This window comes from Leptinotarsa decemlineata, unplaced genomic scaffold (genome assembly GCF_025532065.1).
Source record: "Leptinotarsa decemlineata unplaced genomic scaffold, Ldec_3_MD MMD2_P_RNA_scaffold_11, whole genome shotgun sequence".
Classification (NCBI taxonomy): domain Eukaryota; kingdom Metazoa; phylum Arthropoda; class Insecta; order Coleoptera; family Chrysomelidae; genus Leptinotarsa; species Leptinotarsa decemlineata.
This window is the reverse complement of record NW_027412525.1, coordinates 6879070-6893003: the sequence shown is the minus strand read 5'-3', so window position 1 is coordinate 6893003 and position 13934 is coordinate 6879070. Positions and strand designations below refer to the sequence as shown.

At 35.4% G+C, this 13934-nt stretch overlaps 2 protein-coding genes across 11 annotated transcripts in view; one reads left to right on the top strand and one right to left on the bottom strand.

Annotated features, from left to right (window-relative positions):
- Positions 1–13934, top strand: part of LOC141480556 (uncharacterized) — a 285808-nt gene that overhangs the window by 71851 nt on the left and 200023 nt on the right. The window lies entirely within an intron of this gene.
- The window catches only part of RhoGAP68F (Rho GTPase activating protein at 68F), a 206661-nt gene that overhangs the window by 16884 nt on the left and 175843 nt on the right, over positions 1–13934 (bottom strand). For 6 of the 10 annotated variants that reach the window (XM_074170633.1, XM_074170584.1, XM_074170589.1 and 3 more), the window contains 2 exons: positions 12757–12863; positions 11970–12020 (listed from right to left, as the gene is read on the bottom strand). The exons of 1 other annotated variant lie outside the window; for it this stretch is intronic. In XM_074170633.1, coding sequence (XP_074026734.1) covers positions 11970–12020; positions 12757–12863 — 158 coding nt within the window. The remainder of the gene's footprint in view (positions 1–11969; positions 12021–12756; positions 12864–13934) is intronic. 3 more of the 10 variants (XM_074170602.1, XM_074170606.1, XM_074170615.1) reach the window with 1 other exon arrangement.

Below are 13934 nucleotides of genomic sequence, written 5' to 3'. Positions count from 1 at the left end.
CACCACCACCACAACCATCAATGGAAAATATTTCAGAGGAGAGTATGATGGAATATCTGTAGTAATATCCGCCTATATCACACGAATATGTCATGAAACACTGGGCTAAAGACAACTCCATCGATAAAATATATGGACCAGGACTGAAGGACTCGCATTCAAAGGAACTCCAGGGCTCGATGAACCTGAAGACTATAATAAAGAGGAGCCTCTTATAAACGTTTGTTGGAAGTAACACAAGCCCACCTGAATGCCAGAGGATCCATGAAGGAAACACAAAAATGATCAGATGTAATAAGGCCCATGTTTCGTACTCAAAACACTTGGTAAGGGTTACGATAATGTAGTGAGCAATGATGTAGTTGGTTCCAGCATTCTACAAACAACACTCATCGTTGGATATATAATGACAAGCCCTTCAAGTATGTGTATTGGGATGATCCGAACGAGTTATGCGATAGATTAATGCTGCTTATAGCTTCGAAAAATGCTGGAAATATGCCAACACTATTCAGTAATAAATCATTCAAAATGACATGTATTTTATTCCAAAAATTCGATGCTATAATGCAAAATTGACATGAAAATCGCACCGAAAAAAATTTCAAAAATTCGATGCATAAAACAACCATTTCTGCCACTTCAATCGCAACGAAAAAAACCTATTTTTCAAACCATCATTTCGTGCAAAAACCCATATGATTTACATTGTAACATGCTACGAAAAATAATGCAAAATAATGCATAAAAAAAATGTCAAAAATTTGATGCGATGAAACGTTCATTTTCGTCACAAAAAACGTATCGAAAATTCAACAAAAATTCAATACGTTGAAACGACCATATCTCGGTCGCTTCGAAAAAACGCATATTATTAGAATCTTATCGGTGTGTGTCACATTTCCATCATGACTATCGACAAGTTTGGACGCAGCTCCAATAGAAAGCGAAAGCATTCTGCAACATCATCAGTAGGCACTGGTGGATGTTTGCTACACACACCCGATGGCAATATTGATTTCGATAATTTGAAATTGTGTACTGTGAAAAGACCTACGAACGCAACAGATGCAGTCAACAAAGAGTGCATGGATGAAGTTGAGAAAAACCTCACTACTTCCATAAGAAGAAATATGACTTACTTTGATGGAAAAATGATTGCGTTTACGATAAAAGTACGCAATGATATGAAAAATGATGTAAACGCACCAATCAAGAATGATGTTAAGAAGTTAGATATTGAATTTGACGAAAAAATTCAAACAGTTAACACCGACCTCTTTCAAACGACTCAACATGCTACGGAATAGCTCCAAAAATTGCAAGAAAAATTCAAACTTCAATATGAAATCGATATCAAACGTATCGGCAACGATTTGTCAAAGGGATTGAAAGAACTCACCGATTTGGTTCAGGAAAAGAATGCCAAAACTATGCAATCTATGCAGCAAACTGATATTTTGATCAAGAAAATAGATGGAGAGTTGAAAAAATTTCGATCTAACGTCGAATCGCGAATATCTACATTGAGTGTGAATGTTCCTCGTCGTCGTACATCAAGAGACTGGACGAATTATGGCAGATGGACTTGGCTAATATGAGATACTACGCTCACCAAAATCGAAATTTCAAACTCATTCTCCTCGTCCTATATTGTTTTTCCAAATCCGTGTGGACACGACCATTGGAATCGAAAACGGAAGAAGAAGTCACCAAAACATTTTTAGATATTTTGGAACATACGAAACGTCGCCCAAAAAATCTTCAAACCGATCAAGAGGCGGAATTTTATAACAAGTTTCAAACTTTGATGAAAAAACACGGAATAAATCACTACAATAGTACTGAACGTACCATTAGGACGTTGAAAGAAAGACTTTTCGAATAGTTTAGTTTGAACGGCACCTACGAATGGTTGAATGTCTTGCCTGAAATAACGAAATCCTACAATGATACGCGACACTCAAAGACGGGCATAGAACCATCGAAAATAAACAAAGCCAACGAAAAACAAATTCTTAAATCAACATACACCGACCGAGAAAATTCAAGGTTGGCGATGTTGTGCGAATCGGTAAGGAAATACACGTTTTCGAAAAAGGTTACACGCCCAATTGGACAACGGAATTATTCAAAATTATCAAAGTCAACATTACCAACCCGCCACCTTTATGCTAGAAGATATGCAGGGTGCACCCATCAAGGGTGCTCTCTATGGGGAAAAATTGCAAAAAAACTGCAAATCCCGATATGTAGTATCTCGTGGAGAAAGTGATGAAGAAAAAAAGCAAAAAAATGTACGTTAAATTGCTGGGTTTGGATAACAAACACAACAGCTCGATAAAAAATGTCGATTTTGTATAGAATCTTATGGAAAACAAGCACTCTGACATTGTATTGGGAGGGCCTTTTGTAAAGGCCCTCCCAAGACACAACATGTGGAATAGACCACGTGATCTGAATGTATAAGAGCGCATGCAAACACACATGGATATTCAGTTTGATAAATGTCTCTCGATAGTGGTTACGGTAGTGAAGTCGAGGTAATGTGGATAGTGATGGTGAAGATTATAACGAAACTCTGGGTGCAATAGACAGAGCGTTGGGGCAGTACGAAATGGCTGCTCGAAACGAATACCAATTGCTATTGATGACATTCCCTATGCCACCTTATGAAATTCGATCTGGTCTCAGTCCATCCAGAGACTTTTGTGATTATTATCGAGGTGTTTTCCTTATTATTCAATCATAATTACGTGAAAATATAGAAGGTTTCTGTCAGGTCTCATCTTTTGATAGTCTGTATGCTAATGATTTACGTGAATATTCTTTTTATTATAAACAAAAACTAGTGTATGATTTATGTAATAGATGAGAAAATTGGATATTTACCTTTATTTTGTCGTTGCAGCAATCCTCAACTGTAATCATAATCACATACTTTATATTGCAATAAAACACACAGAATTTTTTTTTTCTTTATTCAAAATCCCCCTGCTTCCAAAATACAACAATAAAAAAATAAATGTTTGAATTATAAAAAACGTGATATTATATAAAAAAATTATGTTTTCTGTTAGTAGATTATCGCAAGTTGATAAAGCTTTCCCCTCCAAAAATCAATGTGTAAATTTTGAATTTTCTTGTCAATTGTAGAGCTAATGGGGAGAATGCAATGAAGATGAAAAAAAACTCATGTTAAACTATAATGACCCCAAGGTAATGTATAGAATGATTGGGGGATAAGATGACGTTTATCGTCATACGGAGTAAGAGCAACTTTTATTTGCTCTATACTGAAAACGTTATGAGCAAATGATCGTATTGTGCATTGCGTAATATTCTTTTGCTTGAAATTCTTTAAGCAATCCACGTAATCATTGAAGCTCAGTTATTTTTAACGATATCATATTTCACTCCCTTTGCCTTTTTAACGACTTTACCTCCCTGAACTTTGTATGTGTACATTTTGGAACGTAGTCCTGCAAAATGTGTAATGATTTTGCCGTTTGCTTCATTTTTTATAAGTCCAGGTACTTTTTATTCATGAGTGGTATTCCATAAATGTTATCTTTTGCATAATCGGATGTCAAATTTTCCAAGGTGTTTCCCGATAATTTCTTTGTAAGCATCATCACATGACAATTCATAAACAAAAGAATCAATATGGGTGTACAATAACTTGCATTTTTCCACACCCAGAGTAGACAACATAAAGTCATAATGAAATTGAAGCATGCAAGTTTTTGACAAATCCAAAATTGCCATTCCCACATATATCGGGTCATTAAATACAAGTTCGGCTTTTTTCAATTCGAAAGCCATCAAGGCTGCATCGAAAACTGTACGATTATGAAATCGGGGGCTTGCCATTAAATTTTTAGCGCCATAACGGCCCTCGTATCGGATGTTTTCCATCGTTTTTCCAAAGATCGCATTATTGGCCAACTTGAAATGATTTTTTTCAAAAAAAGTAGTGGCTGAAGTCCACAAATGAGTATTCAATTTCTATAGTGTGAAGTATATTCGACTTTGTTATGAAGAATTGGCATCAATTTTTTCAATTTTGAGTTTGGTGGTGCTCGATGTTCGGGACAAAATGAAAATCTTTGTGTAAATCGTGAAGCTCATCGGGGTACTCCAAATCAACTTGTGAAATATAACCTTCAGGATTGTCATCGGGAATTTGAGAGACATCAATGTTTGTATCTACCCATTCAAAACCTCCATATGGTAGGCATTCTGCCATTGCCCATCCATATAAACTATTCACATCGAAATAGATTATAAATTTGGATGGATTCGTTGGATCATATGTTGGCATATACTGGTTGTTTGCTTTTGAATATATATTGCAACAAATTGAAATTCCACCCCTTATACCTTTTTCCACAAACAAAACAATGTCGACATCTTTTAAAATTTGCAATTTACACCCCGTATATTTCAACATACAATCCCACGTGTACCCTAGCATAGTATAATACCATGCAGGGTCCAGCCCATATGTTTTCAAATCAATTTCGCGAAAGTTTTCAAAAACGTCTGCCAAAAGCAATATATCCGTTCGCATATATAAATCGCTATATTCACCCAAAATTTTGATATCGAATTGATGCCAAACACGTTGAGCATGAGCATACTTTTCATCATCAATTTCACAGTCGTTGAGTTTATTATAAAAATGTTTTTTGGATGGTAACTCAGTGTCGACAAGTTTTTCCACACCGTCCATATAATCGTATGGGAATACGCCTTTCTTAGTGACGAGCTCAAACTTCTCATCGTCCAATTCTGCAAATTCCTTTTTCAATTTTTTCAAATTATCAATATCCAGTGTAGAAACTAATTCATCGAGACTGGCTCCCATTAAACGATAAGAATCTATAAATCTGAATTTAATGCTAGTTTCGCAATCGTATTGGGTGAATGAAATGTATTTTTCTTTGTTGATGGGAAGTATGCTCACACGTCCTCTTTTTGCTACATCCCTTATAATAAAATGACTCATATCCACTCAAATTGTGGAATGTAATCGGTACGATAAAAAGTTTTTTGAATGACAAATTACAAGCTTGATGACTCCATCCCCTAAACAACTCTGAAAAGTGACAATAGTCCCTGACGATGATGTCTTTTTCGACAAAAGTTTTCTCACATATATGACATACTTTGGTAATGACAATATCAGGAGGGCATATCATTGGTTCAATATTCCTAATTTTTGATTCAACGAATTTTGCAATTTCATCGGTAAACCATTGTATGCAATTGTCAACCCGATGGCTATTAAATTTGGACAAATTGTCGTCAAAAAAACATTTCATGAAGTTTCGCGCCTTATGTTTTTGAAATTTTCTACATCGATCTCAAATTTTGTTCTCACATTTTTCCAACAGTGACTCGAAATCGGCATACACTACGAACAGACATTTTTGCTTATAAACATAATTTCGAAATTCTACATGCTCAAATTTTGGAAAAGAAATTTTACATTCATTCACTTTTTTGCACCAAACAACGTGATTGCTCAATTTCTGCCCACTATGGAAATAGTTCAAGCATCTATCACAAAAATACTTTTTCTTCTCTCGTTTGCTAGGCTCTGATGAAAGAAGTCTGGACATGTTTTTTATCCAACAATAGTGATATTTTATTTCAAAATTATCTGTATCTTCAGGTGGAGTGTCATACTTATTCAATTTGGGAAAATATAAATTTTGAACCGAAAGTAGATTTACATGTTTCTTCAATTTATTTTTGGTCAACCGTGTAGGTACTACTTCGTAAAATGACCTTTCCTTTACTTGATTCATTTCCAAACTATATACATTTTCAGAAATGTTTAATTTCCCAAATTTTGTAATGCCTTGGATTGGCATAGGAATTTCCAAACCCTTCATATTCAAAACCGTATCATAATTTGGATATGAAGATGCACGTGCGATATTTCCTTTGGGCAGGTACAAAGCACTAACGATTGTTCTGAAGAAACATGCATCATCTTGATTGACAATATTCACACATGTAAGCTTGTTTGCAATCTCTTTGGGCAAACTTATGAATGATGAACCGTTGCCCATTTCATATTTATCGATTGCTACCTCAAGCAAAAGAATTTTACTCAATGCCCAACCAGAGTCTCGTTCCTGAAATTCATCGAGTTTATTAAGAATAACATCCACAACATGCTCATTTTACCAATCAGTCAAATCCGTCCCCACATCAATGATTTCATTACGAGTGTTGAAATATTTTCTATCAATAATTTCCCCGTCATTAAAAGTTTTGATGAAAACCCCAACAGTGTTATGTTCACTTTGAGGCATTGCATCTCCTTAAAAATTTTGGAAATTTCACATTTGAAAAGAAAATATCCATCACCCAAAAATATTCATACTTATTTGTGCGCTAAATTTATAATTACACCCGTCCTCACTCTACTATTGAAAATGGCATTTACATTTTCCCATTTAACTCTACTGCTTCGTTTCAAACCCGATCCAATATATCTATCATTTCTCGTTACTTTTATTATGCCTGATACGTTTCAATTCCCCAATTTTATTTATAATTTTCTTCTTTTCCCCCACTGAGAATTCAGTTTTGTTCATTGCCAATTCAAATTTTTTAATATGTTTGCTAATCAAATTCGAAGACGCTGGTGCAATGGAGATTACGTCAAGCAATTTATCAATTTGCGATAAAGTTTTAGAAAACGTCATTTTCAACTCACAACTGTTTTTCCCTGCGGCAAATGGAAATTGAAGTAGTTCGGTAAATGAAACAGGAACGGTTTACAAAACGAACCTCGGTGAAATGTTGTAGAGTTGCGAACGAAGATGTTTGCCAAAGGGAAGCTTGAAGAAACATTTTTCACTGTTGCGCTGAAGAGAAGGAGGAAGATGAACGGTATATCACTTTTTGGAAATGAAGGAACATGAAATAATTTCCAATCACATTTTACCACATACAACAAAACAAATGAAAAACAAAAATACTGACCTCAATTTTCTACAATCTCAAATTATGTAGCAGGGTTGGCTATACCCACGTCTCTTACACCTCTGAAAACGAGGGCGTATTTTTCCCCTTGGAAATGTGAGATGAATGGCTCGTATGTTGCGGTGACCCTCATCGGTAAAAGCGCGATACTCTTCTCTAGCTCTGTGAGTACTGCCCACCCAAATTTTGTGGACACTATTTTGACTTAATGAATTTGATACGGCACTCCTAAGTGGCGATGTGGCAATTTCACAATGGGTTTTTTCTCTACAAGAGAGATGACGTTAATTTTTTGAAATCCATCTACAAGTATTTTGTTTACACAATTTTGAAAACTTTTTTGGAAAATGACATAATTTGAAACATATTTTGCAGTACGTGGAAGCAACTTGGAAAACGATAAAATCGGTTTCTGAATGAAAAATGATTTTTTTTTGCTCACATAAACACAAACACAAAATTTCAAACAAAAATTTTGAAAACTTTTCAATTAAATTGAGATCACAAGTTTCGGCACATGGATTTCATATAAACTGTACTTACATCTGATTATTGAATATAATGCACACACAAACGTAACTACAATGAGACAACCTTTACTGCTGCAAAGTCAATCGAAAACTGAAGCTTATCGTCTGCCCCAGTTTGATTTATTACTCTAACGCGATAACAAAAGAACATTCAAGAAAACTCGATATGGAACTGCACAATAACCGCGTTCCCATGCAGATAACAGAAAAACCGTTATATCCTTACTACATTTCCTCTTCGAGTCGGTGCCAAGTAGCTTATCGCATTTTCTGTTTACGGCTTTATCAATATGAGAATATGCGATATATATATATATATATATATATATATATATATATATTTTTTATCGACTTGGAATAAAACGAAAATGTGAACGAAAATGTGAATATTCAACTGTTTATTATTCAAACCAAATCAGCCATTTTTTTTTTATTAAATCACATAATTATTTCTTGTACAACTCTAATCAGAATACATACTAATATCGTACACACTATAATGAAAATTCTATAAAGCTCAAATTGCATTTGCGTTACATGCTCTGGAACAAATTCCACCGTTTTCGTATCTACTTCCCGGATGCCTCAGTTTATATTTGAAGCGGTATTCTTTGACACTTCGCTTTCAAAAACTGCCAACTGGTTGTCATTGACAAATGTTGAACTCATCAATTTCCATTGTGTTCTATTGCATCCATTGCCAAAATTATTTTGCTTCACACATATTACCATGCATTTCACGCCCTTTGGTACTGTCACATACAAAAGGTTATTTATTATTGCAGTTAAAAGCACAAAATTCATTTTCAGCATTGGCGGCGGCATTATCTATGCTGCGAGGTTGATTTCTTCGAAATGGATATTTCGTTTCAGGTACTTTTCGATTGAACGCTGTGTCTTGAAAATCTAAATCATTCAGCTGCTTCGAAACAATCTTCTTTTCTCGGACTTTCCGTTTGTATTCATCAGATGACATTTTATCACTAATTAATTCAACTGTTCAACAATATTGACATACTTTCAAACAATGATATTTCCCCCTTCCACAATGCCGCGTTTTCGTCCCCCCACTCCCTCCATTTACCACCTAACATTTGGCAACGTTGCACAACCGAGTCAAATATAATCACAACATCCGAAACAACAACAGACTTTATAATTAACTACCTAAATGATGGAAAATCCATGCTACATACTTATAATTTTCATTTTCGTCTTCTCCAGTGACCATTTTTTTATAGATTTGGACTCTACATGATATGGCCATTCCGAATTCACCATTACTTTGCTTCTAACTCAATTTTTATAAACCGGAAGCGTTTGTTTTTCGATGAATTGTACAGATCCGAAACTTTGTCAATTTATATATTTGACACATTCAAGAGGAAGATTAAATCTTCCTCTTTGAAGATGATCACTTGGTGATCGAAACACGTGTCGAGGTGTTAAAAATAAGGATTTGGTGTTGGGAAAAAACTCCAGTACACCAAAGGTTACAAACAGTGCATCAAAAGTACATTCATCGAAGACAAATAATGCCTGGCATGCAGGATGCCACGAAAAAATATTAGACCCTCCCAATCTTTTATGTTGCGTGCGCGCCATCTATGTTTTTTCTTCGTCATCTCTTGATGACTAATAGTTATTTTCTTGCATGTTGGCAGCTATGTTTTTTTTTCTTTAATGCTGGACGCCATGTTTTTTTCTTTGAACGCTGCACACCCTGTACACATTGATGTCAGCCATTTCTTTTTCTTTAATGCTGGAGGCCATGTTTTCTTCTTTAATGCTGCATACCCTGTATATCACGATCGTACAGATCCGAAACTTTGTTAATTCATATATTTGACACATTCATTAAAGACAAATAATGCCTGGCATGTTGGATCCCACGAAAAAATATTAGACCCTCCTAACCTTTCATGTTGCCCGCGCGTCATCTATGTTTTTTCTCCGTCATCTCCTGATGACGAATGTTTCTTTTCTTGCATGTTCGCAGCCATGTTTTTTTTCTTTAATGCTGGACGCCCTGTTTTTTTCTTTAACGCTGCACACCCTGTATATCACCATGGTAGCCATGTTTTCTTTCTTCAACTCTGAACGCCATGTTTTTTTCTTTAACGCTGCACACACTCTGTATTTTGTCTTTTCCATCAACATCCTGTATACCCATTCATTCTCATTCCAAGCGCGCTCGAATCGTTATCATTCAAACCGCGATAACGCTGCTCGATTCTCTGTCGTATACCGAACGACTGGCCATGTGACAAATTGCTACGCTCTCATTGGCTGGTGTCATGAAACCGTCTTTGGTGATCTACTTGTAGGAATTACTCAAAACTTTCAAATTGAAGTTCACTTGTCGAAGATCTCAGACTTCTCAAAAGACCACACTCCATCTCAGGTATGAACAAACATTTTGTGTTTTATTGATACGACCTTCTTGCTTACAAGAAATTATGTTCGGACATGTATACAATTTTTAGGACTTCATTTTCCATTTGCCAATTCGTTGCTAAGTGATGACGCCCTTAAAATCTCCCCAACTTTGAGAAAAGCGGTTGGTGAATATCCACTTCTTGGACACCTATATGACTCACTATTGTTGGTAGCGACATTCATTTGGTTCTGAACGGGACGCATTGGTATCACAGGAGTAACACTACCAAAACTGTCAGCGCTACTGCGTAACCCACTACATAAAGTACCTACTTTTACTTGGTTCGACTATATCAGTTTAGTGTATTGTGTTGAAATTTTAAAACCTTTGCTACCTTTGAGCAACTGTAAACCGAGGTATGCATACTAGAGGGTATATAATTCATCAGTTGAGTTAGACAACGAGGAAATCATTGTGACAAAATCCTTCCTTTTAATATTTTTTCCTTGTGAATAAATCAAATTTTGTAGATTGGTCACGGAAGTTAGAACTGACAATCTTCGTTACCATTTTTTGTTAAAAAAAACAAACTGTCTCTTTATATTTGCCGACGATCTCTTTCCCATAACTTTTATAAATAAAAGATTCGCAAATTGATTTACCCCTTTCTTCTTTCTTTATATCCACTACCGTCTCCACTGTTGAAAAGCTGGTAAAGTATTTGTGGAGGTAATAATATATCCAACCAGTTTTGTTCTTTTGAGCTTTCGATAAATGTGTTTTTATTTTCCTTAGAGAATATTTTCATGAATATTTTGTTTTCACCTGAAAATTCATTCACTAGGAAACTATTTTTTTATGCAGTGTGATCAGATATTGAAGTCTGCAAAATATATGTGGTATAGTCATCTTTTATATTAGTAAAAATATTATCTATACATTTTTTTGAAGTTGTAATTCGGGTATACTCATTGATGTTGATAATAAAAGAGTAGGAGTTAAGCAGAAGGTTCATTCTGTTGATGTTCTTTTCGGAGTCTTTCAATAGTTTGTCTGATTCTGTACAAATACAACCTCTCTTTTTTATTCCGAACTCATCATTGCAGGCATTTTCTCCAATATTGTGTGCTGGTCTTCTGTTTGTTCTCCTTCTCCTGTAAGAAACCGTTTTGAAATCATTTTCAGGTCTATCACCACATTCATTGTTGGTGAGGTTAATAATTTCTTGCATTTTCCCAGTTGGGCATTCTCGATTGATACAATGTTTTCCACAGGTGAGTCACTATCTTTTTTATCTGACTGACTAGGATTCTCTTGAAAAAAAAACAGACGTCTTTTTAGTGGTATTTATCGAAGAGTTTGTTTTTGCCGCAGTACTGTATTTTTGTTTTGGGTTTGTTCTTGTTTTTTTGTCAGTTTCAATCTTCATTGATTCAACTTTTTCTGATAATAAACTATTGTTGATTTGCAACAGCTTATTATTTTCCATAAGTAGATTATACATATCTTCCTTTTCTTTGATGAATTGTTTGAGCATCTCATTTTCCATTCTGAGTTTTATACATTTTATACATTTTTATACATTTAAGCTTAGCTTTAGCAGAACATGATACATGATAAAACAATTTCCACATTCTATACAAGTTAGGTACTTAATAGGTTTGGTTTGACAATATTTAAAGGTTTTGTCACCGAATGTTTCATCATTTACAGTGAGAACACTCAATTCATCATCTAACTGGGTCGCCAGCTTGACTTTTAGGTGCTCATTAGATATTTATAGTAAACCTAGATTCCATTATTGATATGGTGCTCATGGACCTGAAAACCATCATGACTCATGTACTGAGTTTTTATAGTACATTTCTCAATAAATAATGGCAAGAAAATAAAGTGCTAATTAGGTGCTCATTAGATATTTATAGTAAACCTAGATTCCATAATTGCTATGGGGCTCATAGACCTGAAAACCACCATGACTATTGTACTTAGTTCTTATAATATGTTCCTCAATGAATAAGGGCAAGAGAATAAAGTGCTAATTAGGTACTCACTAGATATTTATAGTAAACTTTGATTCCATAATGCCAATGGGGTTTCTGGATCTGAAAACCACTATGACTGATGAACTGAGTTCTTACAGTACGTTCCTCAATAAATAAGGGCATGAGAATAAAGTGCAAATTAGGTGCTCACTAGATATTTATAGTAAACCTAGATTCCATAATGCCAATGGGGCTTATGGATCTGTAAACCTATGACTGATGGACTGAGTTCTTACAGTACGTTCCTCAATAAATAAGGGCATGAGAATAAAGTGCAAATTATGTTTCATCAGATATTTATAAAAAATCCAAATTCCATAATTCCCATTGGGCTTATGGACCCGATAACCACCATGGACTCGATAAGCACCGTTTGATTCAACATTAGAAGTGACAGATATTATCTTAGACAGACTAAAGAGAAAATTTTGAATTTTTATTTTTTCACTTCAATAATAGCAAATATTTATCCTTGAAGTTTTTTAGAGCTTCATCTATTAAGTCGACAAAAAAGAATCAGAGGTTCTTTAATAAAAGTTGATGAATATATGAGCTGTTTCATTTTTATGTCACTATTACTGAATATAACAGTTAGACCTTTTTTACTAACTTCAGTGATGAATGAACTTTCATAACATTTTATTCTATACATGAATCCTTAAAAATCATCAATCCAAAACAAGCACTGTTTAGGTTCTGATGTTTGGGAACTGTGCTTGTTTGGCTTTATTCTAGTCAGAAGTTCCAGTTCCACCTTTGCTTTTTAAAAAATTATGAAAGTATACTTCAATCTTACCCTGGATAAAAATTTGATGATATATTTCAAAACCTGGTAATTGTCTTCTGGTAGTTTTTCCATTACCATAATAGAAACAGACCTCAACTGCTCCTCCTTATTCCAACCTGAAATCAAATGTATAACAATATTTACATTCTTTTTAGAAAGAAATAGGATTTCGAAGAATACCTAAAAAAGTTCGTTTAGAAATCATCTTTGAGAGAAACATCAGTCACAAGTAACTTCCAATATATGAAAAGCTAAAATTATTTTCATTTGGTTTGAATGAAAACTGACAGACCGATTTCGGAGTACTAGCCCGAAAAAACAATATTAATTCCAACTAGTCATAAGCTCTGCCTGCAGTTGGTTCAGTAGGATGTACAACTGCGCCACCAGCAGACATATTCCGAAAGCAACTCAACAAACAAATACTCCGGGGTGAAAGTAAAAATGAGTATAATAAAGTTTTTCAGATGAAAGTTATATGGTTTACTTTGTAGCTTATTTAAAAAAATATTTTGGAATATACAAAGTGTTCGTTTGAAGCGGGGCAACACAAATCATCATTTTTTTTAAATGTAAATTTATTCACCGTTGAACTGAGCAAAATGTTTCACATAAGGAAGTATTTCCTCTTGATATAAGCAGGGATGGTAACACCCTTGGCCTTTGGTGAGTTGCGACACCACTTACACGAGCAACTGGTGCAAAACCGGATTGGAAGCCCAGCCGCACCCACGAAGGAAAACACTATTCTCCCTCCGCCGAGGATCTACAGGGCTAACCACCCGGTGGATACAACACTTGGTTCCTAGCAATCAAGGGGGGGTCCTCACAATCGACCCGCTCGGAGGGGTCAGAGGCAAGGTGGTGGGACCCATAACGATGATTTGCCTACCGATAATAACCCTGGCAATGGCAACGGACGCTTTGAATGGACGCATGAGTGCCTTCTGCATTGCTACGAGAGTAGTGAACCTGCGCAAAGAGGGTACACAGTGAGATTACATGCTCTGCTAACGAAGTGGTAGAAGTGACAGTTCTACTACCCGTTGGTACGGCCGGGGCGGAGACTCGCATCATGCCACCAAGGAAAAAAATCAGAACACGCAAGGCGCTCCACAGAATTAGCCCCCTGAAGCCACAAGAACTGGCTTGTTTGGATGTGGAGGTTCATACTGTTTTAACAGAAG